At 34.1% G+C, this 24,696-nt stretch overlaps 3 protein-coding genes and 1 pseudogene across 6 annotated transcripts; 3 read left to right on the forward strand and 1 right to left on the reverse strand.

Moving 5' to 3' along the window:
- Positions 1-508: 508 nt before the first annotated feature.
- On the forward strand, positions 509-10,692 carry LOC106770859 (actin-related protein 2/3 complex subunit 4). Of its 3 annotated transcripts, XM_014656689.2 has the most exons (9): positions 509-654; positions 751-853; positions 916-981; positions 1,088-1,140; positions 1,325-1,352; positions 3,927-4,001; positions 8,627-8,731; positions 9,763-9,852; positions 10,366-10,692. In XM_014656689.2, exons 2-9 carry the CDS (start codon positions 851-853, stop codon positions 10,453-10,455), a joined length of 510 nt encoding a protein of 169 aa, XP_014512175.1. In that variant the 5' UTR covers positions 509-654; positions 751-850; the 3' UTR covers positions 10,456-10,692. The 3 variants fall into 3 exon arrangements, with proteins under 3 accessions (XP_014512175.1, XP_014512176.1, XP_022640767.1); XM_022785046.1 differs by having other exon boundaries at positions 559-853; XM_014656690.2 differs by lacking the exon at positions 3,927-4,001 and having other exon boundaries at positions 553-853.
- On the forward strand, positions 5,764-8,421 carry LOC111242334 (annotated as a pseudogene).
- Positions 10,693-12,643: 1,951 nt separating the features above from the next.
- LOC111242311 lies at positions 12,644-14,645 on the forward strand. 2 transcript variants are annotated; one of them, XM_022784951.1, is made up of 3 exons: positions 12,644-12,688; positions 12,778-13,615; positions 13,699-14,645. In XM_022784951.1, exons 2-3 carry the CDS (start codon positions 13,250-13,252, stop codon positions 13,858-13,860), a joined length of 528 nt encoding a protein of 175 aa, XP_022640672.1. In that variant the 5' UTR covers positions 12,644-12,688; positions 12,778-13,249; the 3' UTR covers positions 13,861-14,645. The 2 variants fall into 2 exon arrangements, with proteins under 2 accessions (XP_022640672.1, XP_022640671.1); XM_022784950.1 differs by lacking the exon at positions 12,644-12,688 and having other exon boundaries at positions 12,716-13,615.
- A 5,295-nt stretch (positions 14,646-19,940) lies between these two features.
- Positions 19,941-22,300, reverse strand: LOC106770501 (lamin-like protein). Its single transcript, XM_022784810.1, has 4 exons — positions 22,129-22,300; positions 21,531-21,832; positions 20,098-20,191; positions 19,941-19,981 (listed from the first exon to the last, which is right to left on the reverse strand). The coding sequence occupies exons 1-4, from the start codon at positions 22,298-22,300 to the stop codon at positions 19,941-19,943; spliced, it is 609 nt and encodes a 202-aa protein (XP_022640531.1).
- Positions 22,301-24,696: the final 2,396 nt, after the last annotated feature.

The following is a 24,696-nucleotide window of genomic DNA, read 5'->3' on the forward strand; positions in this document are numbered from 1 at the left end:
TTATTTAATTTATGAATTTGAGTTAAAATATATATATATATATATATATTAATTTGTAATATTTTAATTGAGGATGTATATTTAGTAATTTAATTATTATATTTTTTAAATTTTAGTATTTCAAATAATTTTTTCAAAACATATTTATCTGATGAATATTATTTTATTTGGTAATTTTTGTTTTCTATTTATTAAAATAATTTTTCAGTTTATCATTTGAATTAAATCTTTTACAGATTTTCACAAACTTTAAATTCATTCTTTATCAAATAATACAAATTTTATTCTCAGATGATTTTATTATTGGGGAAATTTAACTTAAGAAAAAACTATGATTTTAGCTAAAATTTTAACATTTTTTTGTAGCAGTTGATTGAGTAATTTAATTGAAAGTTGTTTTGTTTATTTTGAAAAATAGAAGGTAGACATAAACTTCAATTTAGACATAAAAAGAGAAATAAAGAGAAAGTAAAGAAAAGAAAAAAGCATATAATATCACACTTGGAGGATGAAAATAAAGAGAACATAGAATAAAAGATGAAAAATTAAAATGTTACAAAGGAAGTAGGTATGTATAGAGGAGAATCATGTTGTATATTAGCTATTGGGGTCAATCGCAATCCGTCAAAGGCACCAAACCGTACTGAAATTCGGGTAAAGGGAAAAAGCTTGGTTGGTGAAATTCCTGGGATCCCCACTGCAGGGACTATAATTTGTTGTTTTGATTTACCCACTTTTTCTTTCTTTCAGTTCAATCACTATCTTAATCCTCTCTTACACTCCACGCTCGACTACAACTCTTTCATCATCACTCATTTCCGAATTCAGATTCAGACCCAAACCCCAACTCATGGTACGCTCTTTCTTCTTACAATCCTTCAATCATCATATGATTCATACCGTTTTGCGTTTCAGGCGAGCACGTTGCGGCTATACTTGACCTGCATTCGGAATACGCTAGAGGCTGCAATGTGCCTCCAGGTTCTTCTCTTACTCTTCAATGCCACCCTCTCTCCCTCTGTATATAAATATATATCCATTTTCTTTTCAATCACGTTTTTTCTTCTCTTCTTCGCTACGCTTCTAGAACTTTCCCTGTCAAGAAGTCGAAAGGCATAACAAGCCCGAGGTTGAGCTCAAGTACGCTCTCTCTCTCTCTCTTGATCTAATTGGTAGTGTTAAGAGAAAAGGAAGGAAACAAATAATTATGTAATTGGGATTGTAATTTTGTTCTCGAAATATAATACGACGATTTCACGATGTTATTATAAAAGAAAAAAAAATCAAGGCGATTAGATTGAGAATTTTGTTGTTTTACTTGCAGGACCAGTCCCGAACTTCTCCTCAATCCCGTAAGTTCCATCTCCTTTCGTATCACTATGCAGTAATTTCTGTTTTAAGTTTTCTTTCCACTGTAATTGACGTGATTTGAGGTATGTAACTATGATAAAAAGATATATGGCCTTTCTTTTTCTTTTCTTATGTAGTAGATAAGTTGATGAAAAGAGAAGTTAGGTTCATAGGACTTTTGGCCTTAGGCTAGTGGCTATTTTTGCACGGTTGGGTCTTTTCGGTTTAGAGTGAGACTGGTATTCTATATCTGTGTTCTGAAATCTATTCCTTCTTCAAAGTTTAAATTGGTGGGTATCTAGGATTGTTAGGTCTAGCATTTTAGGAATTTCAGATACTTCATAAATAAACTTTTGTTTGATAACTTTGCTGATAGCACTTGTGTTTTGTTGAATTTGTTTATTCCTTACGATTTTTTCTTGCAATTATAAGGTCCTTGTGAGTGACACTTTCACAATCAGTTTGTTACTTGTTGCTAATAGATTTTTATAAGTTGGAAGGTCTTGTAAACGCCTTTTCTTTATTTCTTATTCACATCCACCAATAGGTTGGAGAGGCTGAACCATCTATTTCTGCAGAAGTAGTAAGTAGTTTGAGAAATTTGGTGCAGATAGCTCGGCTTAAGTTGGAGGGAGTGTGTTTGTGCTTCAACACATGAGTTCATGGTGTTGTGATGAACTGTTTTAAGATTCCTATTAGAAGGAAAATGCTAGACGTAAAGACATTTATTCCAACGTTCTGCCTTGTGATGGAGGCTTCATGTAATTTATAATAGATTACGAAGATATTATGATTTGTTTTTGAAGCACATTTAATCTAAAAGAGGAATAACATGAAACAAGACTTGTCTAAAACCAGGAAAAAGGAATTGCAACATAAATGAATACTTGAACTCAAAGGACAGAGAGAAATCAACATAGAGGTTGTTTGGTGGGGAGGATGTGGGATGAAAGAATTAATTTTAGAAAGACAAGATTAAATCACACTAAAAATAATGTTTTACTCTATATTGTGTGATATAGTTTATATTTTTGCTGTGTTGTGTTGGGCATGGCTAGAGATCCTTTTTTTCTAAGGAAAATGAGATGAAAACATTAAGTGAAAGTGGCTTAAATTTTTTTGAAGTGATGAAAACAAATTGTTGAGATGTATCATGTAGATACTAGATTTAAGATAGCCCATATAGTATTTAGTTAAAATTTAGAAATATTGTATAGCATTCCATTGTACATGTTGTGCACCAAGTGCCAAATTGAGTCTATGATCAATGAAAGAACTTTGCAATGTGAATTGCGAATCACACAAAAAGAAGATGAAAAGAAGAACAAACACAAATCTAGAAAAAGAATAAATTGTCTCATGTATTATGCAAGATAAACGTTTAGTTTGCATCACTTGGAGATAAATATAATCCACCTTTAAAAAGGGGATATAAAATAGTTACAAGCTATTTAAAGCTACAAACAAAGTCCTACATGAGACCATCTACTCACGAGACATTCTACCTTAGAGAAGAGTTCAGTACATGACAATTTATTGTGGCATCTCTAATCAGACTATCTTCTTCTTAGACATCTATAACCAGACCATCTACCTTAGAAAATGTTCAATACACCACCAAGTTCTACAACATACAATGAAATTATCATTTTATTGATAATGGACAAAATTGGAGGAAAAATTCTGAGCACAAACAATATAGGATCTGATGGTGGCAAGGTTGCTACATTTACAAACAGGATTTTATTGTCTTTCTTGTTCTTAAATGTAACAGAGGAAAATACATTGGCTAGTTTTGATATTCAAATTTCTATAGTCTTGAAGATTAAGTCCAAAAACAATATCTTTATGAGAGGATGGATACACAATCTGAAGAAAAATAATAAAAGGAAAATACAAGTAGGCCAAAAGTCTGATGCGTGTGAGATGAGGGATGAGAAAGAAAAGGGTACTGAGTATTTAGACAATAACTTAAATAAGGGAAATACATGTGCAATAAAGAAAATGAGAGTGCAGATGAGTAGTGGAAGCAATTTTCAGGGAGTTTCTATTAGTGAGGATGAGAGAATTACTAAGGATGGCTTCTATTGTATTTTGCTACTTTTGGTTCATGATATATTTTTTCATTTAGACTCACGTCCCTTTGCTTGAAAGTCATGGTTATCATTTTTCTGGCTCTGTTTTGGATTTCAAATATTTACTTGCTGGAAAGGATGGGCATGAAAACAAGTTTTCTTCTAAACTATATTTAGATTATGTAATCTATAGTCTTCTATTTGTGTTGCTGATGAACATAATAACAAAAGCACATAACAGAAGACTATAGATTACAGAATCTAAATATAGTCTAGAAGAAAATTTGTTTTCATGCCCATTCTTTCCAGCAAGTAAATATTTGAAATCCAAAACAGAGCCAGAAAAATGATAACCATGACTTTCAAACTATTGTATACTTCATTTGGATGAAGCTGAATCTTGTAGGTGATAACTTTGGCTCAATGGTTTTTGTTTTACTATACGTTCCTAAATGATATATCACTCTTTCATTGGAAAAATATGTTCATTTGTTTTAACAGGTTTTGATATGTCGAAATGAGGCTGAAAAGTGCTTAATAGAAACATCTATCAATTCATTGCGAATAAGTCTCAAGGTATATTTTTTCTTGATTGTAAGACTAATGTTTTGTTAAAATGGTTTAAAATTAAATCTTGTCCCATGATTGTGAAGATTGTTCAGTAAAATCTGAGAAAAGGTTTCCAGACTGTCTAACAGCGTCTAGTCTTAGTTTCACGTCTGGTCTACTGTAGTGTCTATGAGACTAGAACTTCTTATATGGGTGCTTATGACCAAATGTGTCATATTGTCCACGTGTCCTATTTGTTCAGTTATAGCACGTGTACAATGTTAGTCTGGTTGGTATTGCTCATCATTAGGGACATTGTAATGCCACTTATGTAAGAGTTTATTTAGTTTGTTAAAGTTGTTACAATTGTTAACTAAGAGCAAGAGTTCACTAAGAGAGAAACCAAGAATTGTAATTTCTGTGTTTATAATGAATTATATCGCGGATGAAAATTGAAGTTCATTAACACTTCAATTGAATTACGTGTACAATGTTATTGCGATTGACTTTGCTTATAAATAGAGAACTTATACTGTCACTTATGAAAGAGTTCGTTCAGTTAGTTAAAGTTGTTACAACTATTAAGTAAAAGTGAGAGTTCACTGTGAGAGAAACCTAAAGTTGTAATCTATGTTCATAATGAATTCTGTTGTGGATGTAAACTAAAGTTCATTAACACTTCAATTGGATTACATTACTTTTGGTGTGTAATCTTTTGTCTCCTTCGTGCTGTCATTTTTTTCTTTCTTATTCATTTGCAGTTATATCTGTTATCAATTCATGTTTGTTGTAAATGATCGTGCAGTAAACTTGTGCGTCATATTCATAAAACTGATGACTTAATGATTAGTTCCCTAACTGGAGGTTGTTAAATTTGTGGTGTTTCTTTAAAACATGAACTGTCCAGTCGTGCTTAAAACATCTTTCATTAACTTAGTGATTTTTTTTATGCTTCTTCCTTTTTTAAAGCTTTCCTTTTCATGGTTAGCTGTTGATGTACTACAAATCAACAATGTGTAAAACTTCAGACTCATGTGCTGTCTAATTTGTATCTCTAATGAATATTTAAATATGTTCTGCTTAGTGTGTTGGAAATTTGGTATAACCAAACAGGGAATGGGAAATAGAGGTGAGTAGAATTTGAGAATAATAATAGAAAAATGGTTTCACTGTCCTTGGATGGACCACTGATAAGGTGGCACGAATTGATGTGCAACACTTGGTCAATTGTGCATTAAACTTTATGGTACTGGCACCAGTCCAAAAATGTCATAACTTTTAAAACATTACCTTTACTTCTAGAGTCTCGACTGCCTATCATAGAAATATCAATTTGTGAGGTCCATATACAATGAGCAGCGTAAACTTGTGTTATAGGGTTTTGCTAGAACAAGTTGTCTATGTTTTTGTGAAAAGTTGTACCACTTTATATTATAACTTACAGTCATATTTTTCTGAGTAGAGTCGTCATCTTTACTTTGATAATATGATAGAACTGATATCCAAAACATACACTGAATATACTTCTATATTGAACAAAGACTATTTCCATGCCAATGTGGCTGGGAAATAAGCCAAGAATACAATTGTAGGATTACAGTAGACACCAAGGTGGTATTTTGAGAGAGCTATTTCTCAACCCTTCCCAAAAACCCAAATCACAACTGTTGTAATTTGAGATAATATCTTTTAGAATCTTTCTAATTAGAGGAAATAGATACATAATCTTTTATATTATTTTATTTTTTCAAGATTTTCTAGTTTCCCTATTTCTCTTTTTAGGAGAATTAGATTACTACAAATATAGGGTATCAGAATGTATTTTTCATGAATTGAATAATAAATCAGTGTTATTTTCCACTTGGTATCAGAGCTTGTCTGAACCGCTTTCGCTGTCTTTGCTGTCTGCCGGCGGCCAACCGCCATGGTCGCCGGCAGCCCCCTAAAATTCTCGTTTTTAACCTGTGTTTTGTAATGGGCTCCAATTGCCCTAGTCAAGTTCTGACTTTTTTCTTCCAGTATTGCCCAAAGTTTGTCTGAGTATCATTAGAGTGGGATTCGAACCCATTCCCTTGAAAGCTACTGTCTTTGCTGTTTTTTTTTCTGTTGTGTATCGTCGCTCTTCTCCGTCGTCCACCGTCCGCCGCCTGCCTCCGTACGTCGCCGGCCACCGTTCATCGCAAGCCACCGTCACAGTTCCGACCTGTGACCAGCGGATCTGGACCGTCTCTTCAAGTGACGACCAACCCCGCCGGCGACGCTGTGACGAGACAGAACGGTGGAGGAGTTCGTCAGGAGTTTCGAGATGTTGCTGGGTCAGACCCAGGGATTATCAGAGGAATTGGCGTTGGGGTATTTCCTCGTCGGATTGCGAGAAGACATTAAGGGACAAGTTCGCGTTCAAGATCCTCAAGTTGATGGGTGCGATGAGGATCACCCGAGATGTGGAAGACGTTGCGATCAGAGCTAGAGGGGGAAGCTGGAACGACTTCAAGGCTAACTCGTCGGGATCGCGAGCGACGGGGGCGATAGTGCGAAGCGAGACCGAACGACAACCAATGAACTGATCAGGAGGAGCGAAGAGCAATGGGTCGGTGAGGCGGGATGGAGACACGACGAGTAGCGCAAAGGGGAATGCGATCGGAGGAAGTGATAATAGGGGGAGGATGGTGCGGAACTCACCATACCCCGAATGTCTCAAAAGAAGAGAAGAAGGACGTTGTTCTCTATGTGGGGGGCCTTTCGTTCCCGGTCACCGTTGTTTGGAGAGGAGTTTACGCGTTATGCTTCTGGCGGAGGATGAGGAAGATGACGCAGGCGATGGGGTAGAACTGGAGATGAAACTTATGGAACTATCTGCGTGCTCAACGGAGGGGTTGATTCAGCCCAAAACTATGAAGTTGCCCAGAGGCGACGCACCCCTTATCAGGTGAGCTTGGGGGATGGGCAGAGAAAGGTGACAAGGGCATGCTGTGAGAAGGTCGAATTTTTTCTGGCGGAGACGAAGGTCGAAGAAAGATACCATTTTTTCGAACTGGACAGTGTTGATATCATCCTAGGGGTTGAGTGGTTAGCCAAGATGGGAGATATGATGATAAATTGGAAAGAAATGACCGTGGGGTATAAACTCAGGGGTAAGAAGGTGATGATACAGGGTGACCCAGCTTTATCCCAACAGCTGGGTGAACCACAGGCTTTACTAAAGTTAAATGCTGAGTCATGGGTGGTAGTTTGGGATCTGGACCAAGTGGAGAAAGAAGTGGACGGTGAGGGGCCAGCTGACTTGATAGATGTGCAGAAAGCAGAATTTAAGATAGTGCTACAGGCGCACTACCGAGTCATTCAGAAGGTGCAAGGATTACCCCCACCTCGTGGTATAAAGCATCCTTACAGAATAAAATTTGAGATATTTGAGACTGGAAAGTTGGGTTTGATCGAGAGAAAAAAAATTATGGCAAGAAGAGATCTCGAGACTAGCGGAGGGAAGACCAAGAACAATAGAATAGAGGAAAACTACACTGCCCATGAGTCTTCTAATCTGTACGAAGCTAATATCCATTGGATATCAAGGCAGGTTCCTATGTTTGTGGTTGCTAATATGGCTGCTTTTTTTATTTCCATGTACATCAACAATTGTCCCAAGAATAACCTCGGTCCCCAAGGTGGCTGTGTGGCCAAGTTCCTTGGAAGGTTCTCCTTCGAACCTATGCAGGAGAACCTGTTGCTTGGTCCTTCTTCTTCAACATTGACTAAGATGGAAGCCCTTCGGTGGGATAATGTTGGGAACAGGCATCAAGGATAGAGACTTGTCACCTGCATTTGGATACAAACTGGGATTATTCATTTGCTTGCTAACATGTTGAGTCTGGTATTCATTGGGATTCGTCCGGAACAACAATTCGGGTTTTTGAGGATTGGAGTTATATACCTGGTGACTATCCAGGATCAATATCAACCTTGGGGACAAGGTTGTTGAAGGAGAGGGAGTAATGTTAGGAGGTTACTTGTATATGAGAGTAGGAAGAGACATTAGTTAGGAAAGGCGGGAAAGGGCTTGTATAAATAGGTTTGGGTTTAATTGTAGAGGGGAGTTTTTGGATAATAATCAATTGTCAGGATCTTGTTTCTCCTGTAGGGGGAGGTTAAGCTCTCTGAACTTGTATTCTTGACTGATTAGTAATATCAAGAGGTTATACAACATCATTGGCTGTGTGTTTTCGAGTGTGTGGAGTGTGTTTTCCATAGGTTCCCAATTAGGAACCTATCAGAAATAAATTCACATAATGGGGTCAATTGTCCTCTAATAAGAGTTTTAAAGATGATTTTTTTAATATGTGAATAATATTAATTAATATTGAGATAGTGCAGTCTTCCTAGTTATCTGAACTTTCTTGGATTCTCTTAAATAGAATTATGAAATCATCTTTAATATCTTAAAAGTATCACTAAATTGGTAACATCTTTCAATTAAAAACTTCAGTCAACTGAAAGTGGTAAATTGCTTTTATAATTTAATTTTATCAGTAGTTGGTCAAACTAATATTTGAATGAGATTTTTCTTTCAATCATCAAATTCGCATGAGATATACCAATGTTCATTATCATTTGTCCCCAATTCCTTGTTCTAATTTATTCTATCTCATCCTTTGCAGGTTAAGCAGGCAGATGAACTTGAAAACATACTGACCAAGAAATTTCTTAGATTTTTATCAATGAGAGCTGAGGCTTTCCAAGTACTCAGAAGAAAGCCTGTTCAGGTTTGTATCTACTAGCATTAAGATAGTTTTCTTTTCGTTTTCATTTTCTTTTAAATTGACAATGGTGTCTGGTGATAAATTTTCGTATTGAATTATGTAGTGTCTACTTGCGTGGAGTTTCATTGTTGAGGTCGTTTCCTAGATAGTGTATTGCATGACTTTAATAAATGAGATGGAGCAGAGCAGTGTGTTCAACCTACATTGTTGTGCTTTCTTATATATATACACACATAGGAGTTACAAAATAAGGCAAGGTACATACCACCTTAACCCTAAAGTTGGGTACATACGAAAGAAATAATAATAATAATATAACATTACATTTTAACAGCATAATGCTAAGGTTGTGCTTTGATTGATGACTTGTTATTATTACTAAAGTTTGACAAGCAATAGGCATACCACATGCACTAAAATTCTGTTAGGTGTTACTTATTTGGAAGGTAGTGCTTGGTTTAAAAGGTGAAAGAAATCCTCTACAGACATAAAATGGGACATGCAAAACTATCCTTGCATTTAATTTTTCTTCTCATATTTTGGCACTGATTTATGTATTGAAAAATACTGTATAGTGTCTATTTATTAGTAATTTTTAAATTGTATGGTGGTTTATTTACCTCCAAAGGAATTTTAATCCTCGTGTGAATAATTATTACTGAGAATCACAGCATTGTTGGGGTAGTTTACTCTGTTCATACTGTTAATGATTCTAACTAATATTTCTTTCCTTTCACTAGGTAGAAGACAATTTCTTTTAACATTACGAAATAGTGAAAAAGATGAGGGGAAATCTCCCTTGTGTGTCTTTGCATACACATAGGGTAATGTATTTATAATAATACAAATGTAGGCTAAACCCAAATACAAATGAATATATAAAAGTAAAATAATAAGAATAAGGACAATGTTTCCCTAATAAACATATATGGACTATGTTTTTCTAATTAACATAAACACAATATCTAACAAACATACTAACGTTTTTCATGGTAACTTGATCATTGATGTCATCTTGTTGTTTCTCTTGGCAGGGATATGACATTAGCTTCCTTATAACAAATTACCACTGTGAGGATATGCAAAAGCACAAACTCATTGATTTTATAGTGCAATTTATGGAGGCAAGAATTTCGTTTACCCTATAATTTAGATTTGCCTTTGTTTACGTGACATGTAGTAATTATCTAAATTAGGGATACCGTATGATCTATGAAAGCATTGCAAAGGTTCCGCGGAACATTATTCTCCTGGGTAATTGGTGCTAAGATCAGTATAACATGCAGAAATAAATTAAAATATAATAAGTAGAATAACATTTTGATATTCTTTATTGAATGTTAGATACCTGACCTTATACATCAACTTTCAAACGAGGTATAAATAATTTACTTACAGACTTTTCCTGCCGGATTGGTATTTGGTATAGTGGACTTAAAAAGATTTACTGATAATTTGAAATAGCAAGATGATGTTTTTGCTTGCTTTCTATTACCTTCCCGACATTTAAAGTCGCTTCTTTCATCGATCTGTTGTGCTTTTATATATGATATTGTCCATATTAAATAAATGTGACTTCTACTTTAGTTTTGTTTAATTGTTTGAAATTTAGTATAATAATGGCCTTCAAATTACAGGACATTGATAAAGAGATAAGTGAGCTCAAAATGTCAGTGAACACACGGGGGAGGCTTGTTGCTACAGAATTTTTGAAGCAGTTTATCTGATGCTTTTAACAAGTTGGAACTGCCAAATCCGTGTAAATTGTACTCTGCAGGTCTAGTTTTACTTCACTTATCAAGTGCTTTGCCCCATGAGCCAATGGTCTGTGGTTTTATTATATTTAACAGAAGTGCAGAATAAATTTTGTAGAGCTTAGTACAGTATATAAAGAAAATTATGACAAACCTCCATGACATTCCGAGTAATTGAAGCTACTAAAGGTTAGCACATTTATCACTTAATTTTTTTTCTTCCAATTTTCAACTTTTGCATGTTTTATCATCCAATTTTTTTTCGTACATCTTATGATCTTTTCAAGCTCTTCACATTTTACCCAATTTAAAAATCAATAATAAAGCAGTTATTTTTTAGAGGCATATCATCATTTTCATACATATTTAACAAATTTATTCCTATTTGTAACTGAGTGGTTGACAGGGATAGTAAAACAAGCCAGTGCACAACAAGCATTAGAAAGGGTTAAGATTAGAGTTGTCAACTTTACCTATTCTCATAGGTCTATTCTAATTCTTTTTTAAAAAGCTCTTTTTAAGAAGTTAAGGGGAGTAAAAAAAAAAATCTCAACTTTAAGAACTCGATCTCAAGTGGATTGGGTTAGAGTTAGACGGTTTCACTATAAAATTTTATTTAATTTTTAGAAACAATACATATAAATTATATATTTTATTACATAATTTAATAAATTATAGTTATATTATATTTAAATAATATTTTTATATCATTTTTATTATTATGTTATTAAATAAAATATATAATAATACTTCATATATTTTGAGTTTTTATCTATTAAATAAAATATATATTTTTATATTATAATTATATATAACAATCTTTATATATAAAATAATATTTCATATATATTTTTCATATATGAAATATTTAATAATTTTATTAATGGTTAATTTAAAAAAAAACTCGAATTATCACTTTTTACATATTCTCTAATTAAATGTAGTCTTTGTAAAAAAAAAGTGTTCAAGTTAAATAAATAAAATGATTTCTTTTTGGTCTTAATTAGATTTAATTTCTTCAAAATCAAATAAATATTTTAAAAGATATAAATGACTTGCTTAATTCATTAATAAAAAGTGAATTTTTTATAATGTGATTAATAAGTATTCTTTTATATTTGTGTTATTTTTTAATAACATTTTAAGTTTTTTAATTTCTTTTAATTCTACAAAGAAGAAAATCAACATCATTAGAAATTTAAGCATAAAGATAAAAGTTTCATGTTAAAACATAATATACAACAAAAAATCAATAAAATTATATTTTAAAATTTTGAGTTAAAGATAACATTTTATATTATTTTTTTTATTCACTTCTTTCTATGCGAGATGGTAAAACATATACGTTGAAAGTGAATCAATCAACATAAAGTAATTGAAATATATATGCATATGATTAAAAAAATTACAAGAGTAGAAAAAGGAGAAAGTAATAAAGTACATGCATGTTGAACAATTGAATTAATAGCAACCAGCATATAGAAAATGCACATAATTTTTAAGTATTCTAAAACTAATAAATTTAGTGAATATTAAGATATGATACAACATAAAGAATTTAATATTGTAAAAAGTTTATTGTATTCAAAATATTTTTTTTTAAAAAAAAAATTCATGAGTTGGCACTAATTCACAGTATTTTTGTAAAGGAAAATGTTACTTTAACACCCAATTTTGACACTCTTTTAACACCGGTCAGGTGTCATTCTCTGATTGGGTGCTCTTTTATTTTTAAAAAATGAGATGGTTAAATGAACTGAGGGGCAAAAGTGGAATGTAAAGTGTGGGGTTTTAGTTTTGGCGCTCTCTTTCATTTTTCATTTTCGTCATTTGCTCTCCGACGGTTCTCCCATCTTCTACGTCTTCCCAGTATCTTGGCCGGCCTCCTTCTCCAAGTTTTCTCAGGCGTTTTGGTTGTGGTGAGGTGTTGTGGTTGTCGGACCATCACCGTTGTGGTGTGGGTTGTTGTAGGTCGTTGTGGGTCTGTGGGCAAACGCTTGTGGGTCGTTCTCGTTGTTGCACCATTGTGTTGTGGTCGGACCATCACTGTAGTGGTGTCGGACCATTGCGTATTTCGGGTAAGTGCATGAATTACTTTTCCTTATGGAATCTGTAATAGAGAGGTTTGTTTTTTTTTAAGCGAAAGCTAAGTTATTTTGTGGGTATTGTTATGACTGCAGGTCCAATGGCTTTAAGAAAAGCAAGTGTAAGAAATTTTTTTATGTATTATTGTTATGGATGGTGTATAAGGTTTGAAGGTTAGAATTTAATGTATGTTATTTTAATGTTTTGTAGTGGCGTCTTCGTATTTTCATGGATTCGGCCAGCATTCTTGAAATGAATACCAAACTACAATACCGTCATATAGAGCGTCTTAATATGACCCCTTTTAAATGCTGCATGAACCTTTTAAACCCTATTGAGGTGAATTTAAAATTATTGAAGGAGATGGTTCAACGGTGGGTTGGGAGTGATGTTAATTTTAGGGTGTGTCAACAATTGGTTCCTTTGAATGTTGTGGATGTCTTCATGGCCACAGGGTTAGACATAGGTGGTCTAGACGTTACCTTTGACCAATGTTTAGTTGGATTGGTTGGTGACATGTTTAATCCCAGAACCACGACAAAGAAGGACTTGATTCAGAAGTTTCATTTGATTGTAGAGGATGACAACATAGAGGTGGATGTGGTGTGTAGGTTATATATTTTAGTTTGTTTAGTTACATTTGATTAGAGCAGCGTATATTAACTCCAGTCTTCAACCTACCATGCAAAGATACCAAAGTTTGTGNAAAACATTCTACGAAATTGCTGAGGTAGCATGTGAGTCAGAACCTGTTTCTAAGGAGTTGGAGAAAGAACTTGATATGTTGCGTAAAAAGTTTGGATGCAGTTCAACGATGACAAATAACATAGTGAGTGAAGGAGGCGAACTGCGTTATGACAATGTTGTACCTGCTTCCATACAACAAAGCAGTGGTGTAAGTGGTGATTTACTTGTACGTAGTCCTATAACAGTGAAACGGAAGGGGCGACCTCACACCAACAGGTTAAAGTCAGCCGTTGAGAAACAGACCAAAAAAGGAAAAAGTGTGTCAACTAAAAAGAGTTCAAGAACATCCATTGAACAATGTGTGAGTATTTTAGTTTTATGTTTGTCCATTTAAGACTTTGTTTTCTGTTGAAATTGAGTCTAATTATAATTGTGTTCATTTAGGGGACAACATTACCTAACCTAACACAAAGTGAGGAAGACATGCAATTTGGATCCCAATCTTACCAATGCTACGATGTATCCCAACAATCCAACATAGCTCAATCTGGATTTATGTCATTGTTAAATGNTGTACACAACAACTATGATGACAACATTGTTTGATGTATATTGTTGGTTGAATGTGAAATGAAGTAATCTTTTTTGTGTTAAGGAATACCTTTTTTTGTATCTTGTCGTCATTGTTATCACCACTAATAGTAATCGATTACTAGGTGGGTGTAAACGATTACAACACCAGCGTAGGACTTAATTGCCCTCTGTGCAACGTAGTGTCCCCACATCCCCCTTATAACTTCTCCTGCACTGTCAATTTAACTGCCCACTACTGCCACTTAACCATTTGGGATTTTTTCAACTTGCACATCACTTCCTACATATACGAACCCTACCATAATTATTCTCCAACTAAAAACCCTAACACAACTGCAATGGGTGATCGCGCTAAGAAGAAACAAAAGCCATCTTCTTCCCTTGAGGGTGGACGTCGGCGACAACGCAGTCCGACACCATCCCCACCACCGTCATCACCGCACTCAGTGCATGACCTATTCTCCACTGAGGAACAAAGAAGAAATTTGCTAAGCATTTTGTCAATCGAGAAGTATTAGAAAGCAAATTCTTAGACACGGAGTACTTCGAAGAATCAAATTTCCAATTCTATCAGATATTGTGTGATGCTGGACTGAAGGATTTTGTTTGCTTGAGATATTCTTTCTACCCAGAATTAGTGAGAGTGTTTTACAACAACATGGTCATTTCTCAAACTGGAGTTATTTGAACAGAGGTTAAAGGGGTGAAAATAAAAATTAGCCCTAAACTCTTTAATGAGATTACTTCCCTCCCATCGAATGGTGCTCGTTTTGAAGGGCGAATTGTGGATGACTTGAAAGAACACTATAATTCCGTAAGTGGTAGGGAATTTGTCCGTAGAGATGATGCTGAAATACTTCCAAGGTTAACTGCAGGGCAAATGAAGGTTCAACATAGGATTCTACATTACGTTCTTACAAGGATTTTAATTCCTCGCTNAACCAACATTGGACAGCCAACTGAAGAGGATATTATGCTGATCTNGGCCCTTTTCAATGGGAAGGAAATTAACTAGGGACATCTTATCAGGTACAAGATGAAGAAGGCATTAAAGGACAAAGCCAAACTACCTTATCCTCATTTGATAACAATGTTTTTGGAACGCTTTGAAGTTCCTTATAACAATGATCCTGTGACAGAAATTATGTGCAAGCAAAAGATGGGATATGAAACTATTCGGTCATTTGGTTATGTGCAAAACGAAGACGGAGAGTGGGTAGTACAAAAAGAAAATACCCCCAATGCTGAAGATGAAGCCACAGAAGATGAAGACAATGATGACGACAATTNTTCTACAACACTAAGTGATGTCATGAACCGTATAGATCAAATGCAGACATTCGTCGCCTCTAGATTGGATGGANTACAAACTCGTTTTGATCAAATGGAGAGTACGATGGGAACAAGATATGAAAACTTTCAAACGCAATTTGGAAACATCGACACGACCATTGGGAGCATAGAGGAGGAACTGCAGCACCTCCGCATGCGCTTTGATAATTTCATCAACCTTGAAATGTGGTTCTTTCTCTTTGTTTATTGAAATCATGAACTGTAATAGTCTTTTTATTTTCATTACTTAGTCTTTATTGTGGTAATCTTTTGTTATTGTTAATGAAAGTTGTGGTGAAGAATGTATCAACGAAACCAATGTTTGTTTTTATTAATGCAATATTCCCAAAGTAGTTCATGTGTACAATAGGGTCCCCTACGTTATGATTAGTGGTTCCTGTAGAGGGAATTTGTGTCCAAAAATGAAATTTGCCTACCGTAATCGTTTACAATGACAATGTAAACGATTACAATTAACAATTTTCGCGCAGAGGTTAAATGATTCACTATGTTTGAGTTCCAATGACACTCGTACTGTCATTACTTATATTCTTTATTAATCCATTAATTCTTAAAATTGACCGATATAATTCTATCAGTTCCAATTCATTGTTATTCAAATGGTTTGACCACTTTCAATTTGGTTGGTAAGTNTGTTGACTGCATTAATGGTGCATTAAACCCCATTCAAAGGTCCAACATTATCATAAAGCCATTCAAACTGATTTGTAAACTTTAACACAACATTTAATGCCCTATTTTGACCAAAGCGGTTTCCTAGAAGTTAAGGAAGAACCTATGTGCCTATAAATTTGAGAGGTTTCGTTGTACTTAACAAAGAGAAACTCTAATACATCACCACACTATTTTCTTCTTTGGGAAAGCATGACATCATCATCAACTCAGCAAACGTCTACAATATTGTGGGAATTCGTCACCATCCACCTCAAAGATATGGTAAAAATCTTGTTGTGATTATATAACGTTTTAAANTACTCTTACTTTCACACCTACATTTGCAGGATTTTGGCTATGTGGATAGGCACTTTGTTGCGACCTTCGAGAATGAATTAGGAACAACGTGGACACTGTTCGACAATCATGGTCGAACGCACTACGTTACTTACAACATGAACACCTTACATCCAAGAATTACAACTGGATGGACTTCCATGAGAGACATATACCATGAAAGGCTTGATGATGCGCACATCACGTTCCAATATTTGGGTCACAACCATTTCAACATTATAATTTATTTTGGCCCTTGCACCAACAGTAGTAGGGAATATTTCATTCATCAATCTACCTATGATCCTGAGGCCTCATTATTCGCTGTGAAATTGACTAAATCACAATGTCATGGAAGTCATTTGGTACGTATCCAATTGTTCTAGTTAACCAAAATTGTTTTGCATGACTATTATACAATCACTTATTATTGGATCTTTTCCAGGATTTGAGAACCAATTTTGGGAATGCAATCAGGAACAACGACTTTACAGAGGTTGAGCTTCTTGGTCATAAGGAGGGCATCCGGTGCAAGGTTTTGGTTTCACATACTAGGAATTCAACAAAGTTTGGAAAAGGATGGAGAGATTTTTGCAGTGAATATGGCTTGAAAGAAGGAGACGTTCTTGTCTTTGAAGTTCAGAACCATGTCTATGACATTGCTGTAGAAGTGCACATTAATGGATGTATCTGTAATGTTAACCACCAAATATCGTTGTGAAGTAGACTACAGAACTATTATTTCTGTTCAACTTATGTTATATTTATATTACAATAAAACTTTGTTTATGGTTACATCGAATTAATGAAATACGATTAAGTATTCCCAATTTTCTCTTATGTACATGATGTCGTCAAACTACATTATTACCCTACTAAAAATTACATGGAGTCAACGAACTTAGAAAGAAATTTTTAACATGGTCCCCTGCGACCAAAAAAATGGCTCTCTACGTTGACGTTTTTGTCCAAAACAACAATTCAGTTCGTTGTTATCGTTTACAAGTGCGTTGTAAACGATTACAGCAGCTGTTTCTGCAGAATCAGGTACTTTGGTCTTATGGCACTCACCAATGGTGGTCTCCTTCCAAATCCAACAAGGTTGAACCAAAAGGACAACATCTCTCACACCACAAATTGACAAAAAAATCAGTTGAACCTCTTGTATAAAACATAAATTTTTAACATGGTCCCCTGCGACCAAAAATATGGCTCTCTACGTTGACGTTTTTGTCCAAAACAGCAATTCAGTTCGCTGTAATCGTTTACAGGTGCGTTGTAAACGATTACAGCAGCTGTTTCTACAGAATCAGGTACTTTGGTCTTATGAGCACTCACCAATGGTGGTCTCCTTCCAAACCCAACAAGGTTGAACCAAAAGGACAACATCTCTCACACCACAAATTGACAAAAAAATCAGTTGAACCTCTTGTATAAAACATAAATTTTTATCATGGTCCCCTGCGACCAAAAAAATGGCTCCCTACGTTGAGGTTTTTGTCCAAAACAACAATTCAGTTCGCTGTAATCGTTTACAAGTGCGTTGTAAACGATTACAGCAGCTGTTTCTACAGAATCAGGTACTTTGGTCTTATGAGCACTCACCAATGAAGGTCTCCTTCCAAAACCAACAAGGTTGAACCAAAAGGACAACATCTCTCACACCACAAATTGACAAAAAAATCAGTTCAACCTCTTGTATAAAACATAAATTTTTAACATGGTCCCCTGCGACCAAAAAAATGGTTCTCTACGTTGACGTTTTTGTCCAAAATAGCAATTCAGTTCGCTGTAATCGTTTACAGGTGCGTTCTAAACGATTACAGCAACTGTTTTTGCAGAATCAGGTACTTTGGTCTAATGAGCACTCACCAATGGTGGTCTCCTTCCAAACCCAACAAGATTGAACCAAAAGTACAACATCTCTCACACCACAAATTGACAAAAAACTCAGTTGAACCTCTTGTATAAAACATAAATTTTTATCATGGTCCCCTGCGACCAAAAAAATGGCTCTCTACGTTGAGGTTTTTGTCCAAAACAACAATTCAGTTCGCTGTAATCGTTTACAAGTGCGTTGTAAACGATTACAGCAGTTGTTTCTGCAGAATCAGTTTCCTTTGGAACTCCACTACGATCTTGTGCTCAAAATCCACAATTCAGTCATATTTAACAAAGCATTGCTTCATTCATCATTGAAATCAAGTAATGCTACATTTCAATACAAAATTCATTCATCAATAATTCATACACAACCACAAATCCCATTTAAAATACAAATATCTTAATAAAGGCAACTTCCATGTATAAAACATTGAACAAAAGACAATCCAGATTACAAAACATTTGTTCATGCTACACAATCTGCATATTACAATATGTTAAAAATATTTACAAATCTCACTCTTTGTTTTTCCTAAGCAATCCTACATATGGAGTTCTAAGTGCTCTGCTCTTGTAACGCCTTCGTGACCTCATCCTGACAAATGTCTTCATTGCAGGACAAACACTGGACATGCCTTCTTGGGAGTGGCCTCCCAACGGGATCCCGCCCGGACTCATGCCTCCAGGGGATATGGACGGTTCTTCATGTGCCACATTGTGTCCATCATCTTGTGGTCTTCTTCGTCTACGTTTCTCAAATGCCACCTCTTCCTTCAACACAAGAACCCTCCTTTTAAGTTCTGCAACAAGACTTTGTTGCTCGTGTAAACTTTCCAAAAACCGCTCGCTGCGATTTTTCTTAAGTTCCTTCTTTGTTGATGCCTTTTCATCTTTATTTTTTCCTCTTGCTTGATCCTTCAAGTCTTTCTCATCCTTCATTGTACCAACATCAACATCAACATCAACATCAACATCAACATTAACCTGAAATTGAACAATTCAAACCACACTAAGAACACATTTATTAATGATAACAATAAACACTCAAACAACTTACTACACCAGTTTCCAAAGCTCTTGTTACTAGGTTCTCTCCCAATTTTAAATTCATCCAATGCAATATTCTTGGATTTTTTTCTATAGCACCTTTGGGAGGAATCAATTTCTCAAAAAACCAAACCTACACAAAAATATATAATGTTAACTGTTACTCAAAAACTGAATGGAAGCAACAACACCAAATTGAATTTCCACTCCGTCAATGAATAAACATAACTTACTTGCAACATGTAAATGCAACCATCGACATAAACGTTCGTTGTGGCTTTTCCTTTCTTCAATGCATCTGAAGCTTTGTTCAAACCACGTACCAAACATCTATACACTAAACTAGTCCAACAATATTTTCCCAAATCATTTAAATTATCAACAATTTCAAATAATATGGGAAACACTTTTCCATTACGCTGTGGAATTAATATCTCACAAATACCAAGCAATATGTACAAGCTACAAAAAGGAGCACAAGGAATGCTTTTTCCTTTCTTCATCAAACATTTGTATAGCAAAGTCAACTTTGTTGTTTTATTGCCAATGTATTTCACACATCTACTTCGTCCCATTTCTTCCTTTAAATCTATCTCTTTCCCATCTAAACTCAAATCCAAACCTAAACAAAATCTTTCTCATTCATAGGCACAACTTTGTCTGCAATTAAGAAACCACTACTTGAATCCACCCATTTAAACACTAACTCACTCAACATTTTCCTACCAACTTTAACATTACCAGTCAAATCTAAAAACCACCCAAACAGAGTGCCGGCAATCCATGAACGGTGCTCCTTACTCAAACATTTGTTCAAACTAGATATGAACTTTGTCGAAACTGAGTGACGAACCGTCAACTGCACACACATTGCAAAAACCCAAACTTAAAAACCCTAAATCATAAAAGACATACAAAACCCAAAATCTATACACCACACCATAAACAACAACACCCACAGTACAATGCCCTTACCCTCGTCGAAGAAGTCGTCATTTCGCAAGACGAACACACCAACAACGAAAACAGCCAATGACCGCCACACCCACACCGATAAGGAAGGCCACCACTGCAACCACAACGACCAACGACAGTCAAATGGCGAAAAAGAAGCCCAAAACGATTTCCCAACACCGTTAGCGAAGAGAAATAAGTTATCGGAGGAACTGTTTTTCTAATGAAGCAGGGAAGAAAGATAATTTCACTCACATGAATCTGGTCAAGGGCAAAGATGGAAACAAAATATTCAAATCTGCTCCAATTGGATGACGTCAAATTGTTGATTTTTTTTAAAAAATTAATTCGCCCAATAGGAAGCTGACACGTGGCATTATTAAAGTTGTGTCAAAATAAGAGTGTCAAAATCTCGGCTTCCTTTTGTAAATATTTTGGTCCTGTGTGATATTTCTATGGGGAACTTTTTGATCTAGTGAATTTTTTTGTCTCAACCTACGTGAGTCAAGACCAAACCCTCGTAAGGAACCAAGTTGAAAAGTTTAGTTATGATTGACAAGAATAAAGTTAAGGTTTAAAAAAAATATTCTTTAAGTGTTTTTGTAACGATTAAAACAAAAATCATCATAAATATTTCTCATTTTATCGTTTCATCTCGAGTATTAAGCAATTTATAACAACTAGATAATCGTGTGTATATATATATATATATATATATATATATATATATATATATATATATATATATATATATATATATATATATATATATATATAATATGTTAGTAGCACCTGAATAAATGATCTAGGTTGATAATTTTTCTCTTTAGAAAGAATTAATGTAAAATGTATACTTCAGAACTTCCTTTTATGTTTGTTGGAAGATCTGACACAACCGACTTGGTTAATCAGGATGAGTTCTTATTACTATCGGTATCGGCATTAGATTGCTGAAGTAAATTTATGAAGGACTGATATTGTTGGTCCGAAAGTCGAACATTTTTTTATTATTGTTTAATGTCAAAATTACTGCTAAAGTTGTTCTTATCTTGTAACATGTATAAGCTGTGTGAATAGTAGTAAGTGCAAATATTTTTGTTTGAGATATTTCTACAACTTTTATTATCATAATTTGAGGAAACCGTGTTTCTATAACAAATACATTGCCATTTTTTCCCCAGTAAATATAAATTGTAATATAGTATGATCTGATCCATCAATTTCCTTCACACAAATAAATTAGACAATCATGTTAATGGTTAAAAATCTCATTGTTATCCGTTTTAAGCACTAATATTTCATCATAAATACATTTTTTTTTTCAGTGAATTCTGATAACAGAAAAATATATCATATCAACCGTGCATAACACTAAAGTGGATATTAGAATTTTAATAATATGAATAAGTTCTTAACATACTTTGTAACATTTATATAATATAAACCTCCATTACCAAAACAGTGACCAAAAACAAAATGAGTTTAGTATTTATGATGCTACTTGAATGAAGGGCTTTGTTGGATAGTGCTGAGGGTGATGGTTTGAAGGTGGGTTCCTCAACATTTATGGCTATCTTCATTCCCTCAAAGCAAAAGCCTCTTCCACAAAGAAAATAATATGTTCTTGCTTCTAAAAGTTGAACAACATCTCTCCCCCCTTTTGTGATATTTTGTATGAAATTTGTATCAATACAATTCTCATAATTTGTTTTGTTCACCTCCAAAACATTGTGTAGACTCTTATCAAAACCAAAATCTGTATATACAAAGAAAATAGGTTAACAAGAACATAATATGTGCATAAAATATTAATGTATAAATAAGAATAATCATAACAATAAACTTTTAACCAATCCTTTAAAACACATATTTAGACAAACTATATTTTTAGTTAAAAATTAATGAAATTTTCTATTTGATGGGCATGCTATGAATGTAGGTTTTTATATTTAACTAATAATAAACATAATGTTAACAGAATTTAATACATTTCTCATATCATGATTAACTATTTGAAATCACTGTTTCAATCGATTATGTGATAGCACTTACATAGCCAATCACCCTTGTAGAAGTGTTCATAACTTGCCCACTGTGTGAAGTTAGTTTTTGGTGTCCAAGTATATCTTCCTCCTCCTACCCTGTGAAGTATAGGTTCTCTTCCTTCAACTTTGTAACACCCAATTGTGATCGTCATCAATAAGTATATGATTATTTTTCTCATAACTTCCATTTTCAATATAAATCTCCTATGAAAGTGAAAAAGTGCCAATTGTCAAAATAAAACAAAATGAGTTATAAAGATCTATGGGTAGACTTGAATAAACAACCCCAAGGTCATATAGAAGATTTATGGAATGAGTTTGGATTTTGGAATGAAAAAAAAAGGGTTCGTGGAGAATTTCATGTAGTTGAATCATCCCGAAGGTGTGATGAAAATTGAAGGCAAATTTGTATGTCTCTACCTGTTTGGCTCGTCTTGCTTCAATAATCTTAGTATTCTTTTTAATTGTTTTAGACCTTAAAAGGAAAAAAAGACTTACATCAATATCTTGGTTTGGCCAAAAGTTTCAAAAATCACACATAGTTCACAACTTTTGCCGGTCTCAACCAATGGCTCATCAATTAAAAATTCAAACTCATTTGATGTACAAAATTTCTAATAAAACCAGAATGTCATTTCAGTCTAAAAAGTTAGGACTAAGACACTAAACAAGAATGAACTCTTTTTCATTACAAGAATGGGTGAATTTGCTACCAAAAAAATAAAATCGGTCAAGAGAAGACGATCGGCCAAACCGATTCTAAATACTTTAATTTAAAAATTAGAGTGAATAAAGAAAAATCTAGGTCTATACTAATATTTTTATAATAAAAATTAGAATTAAATATATTTATAATTCTTTATGTATCAGATTCTGATATATTTTGATCTTAAACTTTTAAAATAAATAGATATATAATCATATTAATTCAACTATGTTAATTTTTTTTTTATAAAAGGTATTTTAAATTAATATTTGAATGGTAATACATCAAACTTTATAAAAAAAACTCAAATATAACCTTGAAATACATTACATACTTCCTCTTTCTTTAGGTAAAAAACTTTTTGCTCCAATAAAAAAAAAGAAAAAAAGAAGAAGAATTAAGAAAATAGAAACCGAAATGGAAAACAGAGAAATAAAGATGGGTGCGATGCAGATGTGCAGCAAAAATAAGGTTTTCAAATTAATTAAATAAGTAAAAATAAGGTTTTCAAATTAATTAAAAGATCTTTAATGGTAAAAAGTAAAAATTATTAATATTATCGACGAATTTACCGAAAGCTTATGTCTGTTGGTAAAAAGAGTGGAAATTTTCTCACCCAAATTTCGTCTCCAGTGTCAATATATGCAAACATCACGCTCATTTCTCCTTCTCATATTTCCTTACCATCTCGGTGTTATTCTTCTTCCCATCAACAGTGCCACCCTTCAATGTTTGGTCACCGGAATTTCTTGCCACCACTACTCATTTCTACTTCTCATTTTTTCTTATCATCTCGTAGTCTCATCACCGTTGCTCTCCACAATCGCGGCTCGCCATTGTTGCAACCCACCACCATCTACTTTTCAACCTTCCGGCAAGCTCAACTTTTCTGGGGAGCTCAACTTTTCCGACAAGCTCAACATCACGGGTCCTAATAACATCTTCTTTCTTTAACAGATCTGAGAATTGCAGAGAAACTCTCCATGATTCCCTATGATTTTAACTATTGGAAATAAATTGGTTGTTTGATTGTTTGGAAATGAGTTGGTTATTAGTGTGATGCTTTTTTGGTGGTAGAGTTCGTGAAAACGAAAAAAATGACACAGAGGAAGGAAGGAAGAGGAAGAAGATGAACCAGGTCGAAGTATTTACCAACGGATTTACCGACGACCAAAAGCCTTCGGTAATTACCGACGGATGAAAATTTCGTTGGTAAAGTTTACCGACGACTTTTTGGTTGTCGGTAATCCGTCGATAAATTATTATTACCGATGGATTTTATACATTACTAACGGATTATGGCCCTCGGTAATATCAATTATTCATGTAGTAGTTAATAACACATGTGTGATCTGTGTTACATGTTCTATGCTTTTGATTAAAGTATTAAATCTATTTAAAAGCATTTTTAGGAACATATTTGTCTTATTCATTGCATATCACTGTGTTATATATGAAATTATATAAGTGATTGCATGAAATATGTTTATGGGAAAAGAAAACCACAAGCACTTATGTTGAACATTAATTGTGTGGCAAAACAACAATTTTAAGTCGATTTCATTATGGGGTGAATCAATTAAAACTCGCGTTTTTGCACAACCTATTTTCAAGTGTCTTGTGAGATTTTTCAAAGAGAAAAGTTTTTCAAAACATGTTTAACATTGTTGAATAATTGATTGCATGCGTGTTGTATTCGACTAAGTCTGTTATAGTTTTGAAATTCTGTTAATGCTTGACATAACTGTCTAATGGTCATATTTTTAATTGTGCTGGCCAAGCATTAATTGGCTGTCGATTGCATTAATTGCGCATTCAATTATTTTCTATGTTTGCTGCTAACTGTAATAACTAAATTGTGATATTCGA

Source organism: Vigna radiata, chromosome 8, assembly GCF_000741045.1.
Source record: "Vigna radiata var. radiata cultivar VC1973A chromosome 8, Vradiata_ver6, whole genome shotgun sequence".
In the NCBI taxonomy this organism is placed as follows: domain Eukaryota; kingdom Viridiplantae; phylum Streptophyta; class Magnoliopsida; order Fabales; family Fabaceae; genus Vigna; species Vigna radiata.